General features: G+C 63.6%; 1 protein-coding gene across 1 annotated transcript in view; it reads right to left on the minus strand.

The window, feature by feature from the left end:
- The window catches only part of LRRC14B (leucine rich repeat containing 14B), a 21,956-nt gene extending 20,017 nt beyond the window's left edge, over positions 1–1,939 (minus strand). The window contains exon 1 of the mRNA XM_012660135.1: positions 1,043–1,939. Coding sequence (XP_012515589.1) covers positions 1,043–1,929 — 887 coding nt within the window. The 5' untranslated portion in view covers positions 1,930–1,939. The remainder of the gene's footprint in view (positions 1–1,042) is intronic.
- Between the last annotated feature and the right edge of the window lie 1,333 nt (positions 1,940–3,272).

Raw genomic sequence — 3,272 nt, forward strand, 5'->3', positions numbered from 1 at the left:
AAAAAAAAAAGAATAATAGTTTGTGAAACATTAAAGTTACATGAAATTCAAACATTGGTGTCTGTGACTAGTGTCACTGGAGCATTGCCTTGGGTGTTCCCTGAGGCTGGCTTTGTGCTGCAACGCCAGTGCTGAGGTCGGCCTTTGTCCTCAGCACCTAAAATGACAAATTGTTTTTATCGACACCCTTTTCGTGTGTGTGTAGAAAGCTTGATGCAGGGGCCGTGAGTCAGCAGGCAGTACGACGACACCGTGTGGCTCTGGGGGACAAGGCCACTTGGTTTCAGAGCTGGGAAGGGCCGTGCATCTAGTGCCGCCTTAGACCCACCTGGGGACTTAAAGAGCCCTTGGCTCAAGGCGGGGCGGCGCGGAGTCTCTGAGGAAGGGCTCGAGGGCGGCACTGACACCGGGGCTTGTGAGAAGTGCACACGCTCGGCCCACCCTGCCCTCTGGGGACCCCAGCCTGTTCCCCCGGAGCGAGGTCGGGGGGTGACTGGGCTCTCGAGCTCCGTAACGCCCACCCGAGGCTGACCCTCACTGTCCCTCCGGGGCTAGGGCCCTCTCTGCCCTCCTCGGGGCTCCTGCCCCCCGTCCTGCAGATGCCGGTGACAGCTGTGGCAGCCTGAGCCAGAGGCACCCGGCACTCGCACTCGGATTTCTCTGCCTTGAAGCGGTGTTTGTTGTTTTCAGCCTCTGCAGTCGGGGTAACTTGTTATTCAACAGTAGGTAACGGTGTACCTGCTGCTTCTGCCTTGTGTACTTGCTGACTGGCATATTCTTTTGCTAACTAACTAAAACCATCCCCTGGAGTTCTCTCATGTCCCAGGTTACACACAACCCACCCGGTTCTCTTCCGGCGGCTCTGACTCAGGGTCCCCTTGGCCTGAGTGCCACTCCTCTCCGGCATGGTGTAATAGCAGCGCGGGGGGAGGGGCGTGTGGCCTCCTAAGTGAGCAGCCCCCTGCGTCCCCTGGGCGCCGTCCGCCTGCCCCTGTCGGGGCCCCTGGGCGTGGCCGTGCCCCGGTGCAGGTCCCGGACTCACCTAAGCAGCGTCTGGACCCTCCCGGTCAGCCTGGAGAAGGCCACGCCCAGCTCGGTGAGCTGGCCCATCTGGCTGAGCTCCCCGGCGATGGAGGCGAGAAGGGGGTCCTCCCCGCCGGGAGTCGAGGCGCAGGCTGGAGGGGTGTCGAAGGCCTTGGTGGGCAGGGTGAGCGAGGCCAGCTGGGGCAGGCCCACCCGCAGCAGGTCGCGCACGTGGCCGGCGTGCAGACGCACGTTGTGCACCACGGCGAGCTTCCGCAGCGCGCCCGGCCCCGCCAGGCGCAGCACCTGCAGGAGCTGGCTGGGGCTCAGGCTGTCGGCACGGAGGGAGGGGCAGCGCACCCGCAGAGGGGCCTGGCCCGCCGGCCTCAGGGCCTGCACCACCGCAGCAAAGTTGCCCTCGGTGACAAAGAGGTCGGCGAGGACCTCGATGGGGGGCCCGGCCCCGAGGGGCTCCTCCTGCAGCGCGCAGCAGGTCTTGGCCAGCAGCTGGGTGCGGCCCCACTTGCCCAGCGCCCTCCTGCAGGGGCACCGCTGCACCTGCACGTCACGGATGCCGGTGAGGTCGGCCAGCCGCAGCCGCCGGGGGCTCCCTCCCTGCAGCACGTGGTCCGCCAGGCCTCGCACGCAGGCCTCCAGGCAGGCCCGGCAGGCCCGGTCACGCAGGTCCTCGGGGTGGTCGCTGCTCGGCTCTAGCAGTGCGCCCAGCCGGAACTCCTCCGTGGGCCAGCGCCCCAGCACGGCGCGGACCACCTCCACCTGCTCCTGCAGGTAGCTGGCTTTGAACAGCAGTGGGTAGAGGTTGTGGGCCATGCCATCCAGGCTCTGCAGGGCCAGCTGCGGGTGGGACACCAGGGCTGCTGCGGCAGTGAAGCGGAGCGACCTCATCGTGCCCGCAGGACGGGGCTTTTCCCGAGGCCTGTGCCCTTCATGCCCGTTTTTAGCCTCAGCAGCTGCCAGCAGATCACCACTGGGCAGACAGTGGCTGGCCGGTCGCGATGGTCATCTGACTGCTATTTTCGTCCTGGACATGTGTTGGGCTATGCCTGCGGAGGCGTCTGTCTGGCCTCGGGGCACCCACAACAGGGCTGGTCAGAGAGGCCCGTGCCGGAGCTGCAGGAAGCCCGTGTGGGTGGGCGCCTGCCGGGGAGGCCAGGGGCCGAGGCCCGCAGGTGGTCCGATCTCCACCCGTGTCTGCTGCCTGGGCCCTGGGCCTGTCCCACACCAGAGCAGAGGATGCAGTCAGGCCCCTGAGCCACATGTCCATGGCGGCCTTTGGCAGCTGGTCCCTCCCTTGGCCTCGCATCTGGGAGTGAGTCATCGGGCCAGGGATGGGGAGGGCATCTTGCACAACTGTTTCCTGATTTTAAGAAGAGACAAGTAATGCCAGCCCCTGGGGGAGCCAGAGTTGCTCTGTCCCCTGTCTGACTTTATTTTCCCACTGTTCTAGCACAGTTTGGTGGGGTAGAGCCTCCTGAGCCCCAGCGTCCTCATCTGCGATCCCTGGACCCACCTGGCAGGTGACGCTGTGGTGAACGGAGCACACCTGAGGGGCTGGGGCGCCTCAGTGTTCACTCCAGCCCTGAGGGGTGCGGGGCGGCTGCTGGACCCTACCCCTGGGACCCTACTCTCCCAGCCTTGCTGCCTTTTGGGTCAGAGCCAGCACACGCAGCTCACAGGGCACTGGGTGGGTCACAGGTCTTGGAGGGTCTTGGCCATGAGAGACCAACAGAGAGAGACAGAGACAGAGATAGAGAGACACGGGCAGAGACAGACAGTGGGAGGGCAGGAAGGAGCTGGCTGGGGTGAGCCTGGCTGGTTTTCTGTGGGGCCCACCTAGCCCCACCTTCTGACCCTCCCAGGTCTGTCCCCTCTCAGCCTTAGCAGCACCTCTCCCAGGGAGGCCATTGGTGGGGACAGGATGTGCCCCATGGGGACACTGCCAGGAGGTGGTGGGACTTGGCCCCAACATCACCCTGCAGCCTCGGCCACCCGGGCCATCCAACTCCTGGGCCTCCAACTCCTGGGCCTCCAACTCGTGGGCTCAAGCAATCCTTCCGCCTCAGCCTCCTTAGTAGCTGGGACTACCGGTGTGAGCCACCCTGCCCGGCCAAGGGTGGATATACTTTTTGTATATCCAGTTTTTTTACACTCTTGAGAGTTTATTCAAATTTCCCCAGTTTCACACACACTTCTTTTTTAAAAAATTATTATTATTATTTTTTTTTTTT

This window comes from Propithecus coquereli, unplaced genomic scaffold, assembly GCF_000956105.1.
Source record: "Propithecus coquereli isolate 6110/MARCELLA unplaced genomic scaffold, Pcoq_1.0 Scaffold658, whole genome shotgun sequence".
NCBI lineage: Eukaryota > Metazoa > Chordata > Mammalia > Primates > Indriidae > Propithecus > Propithecus coquereli.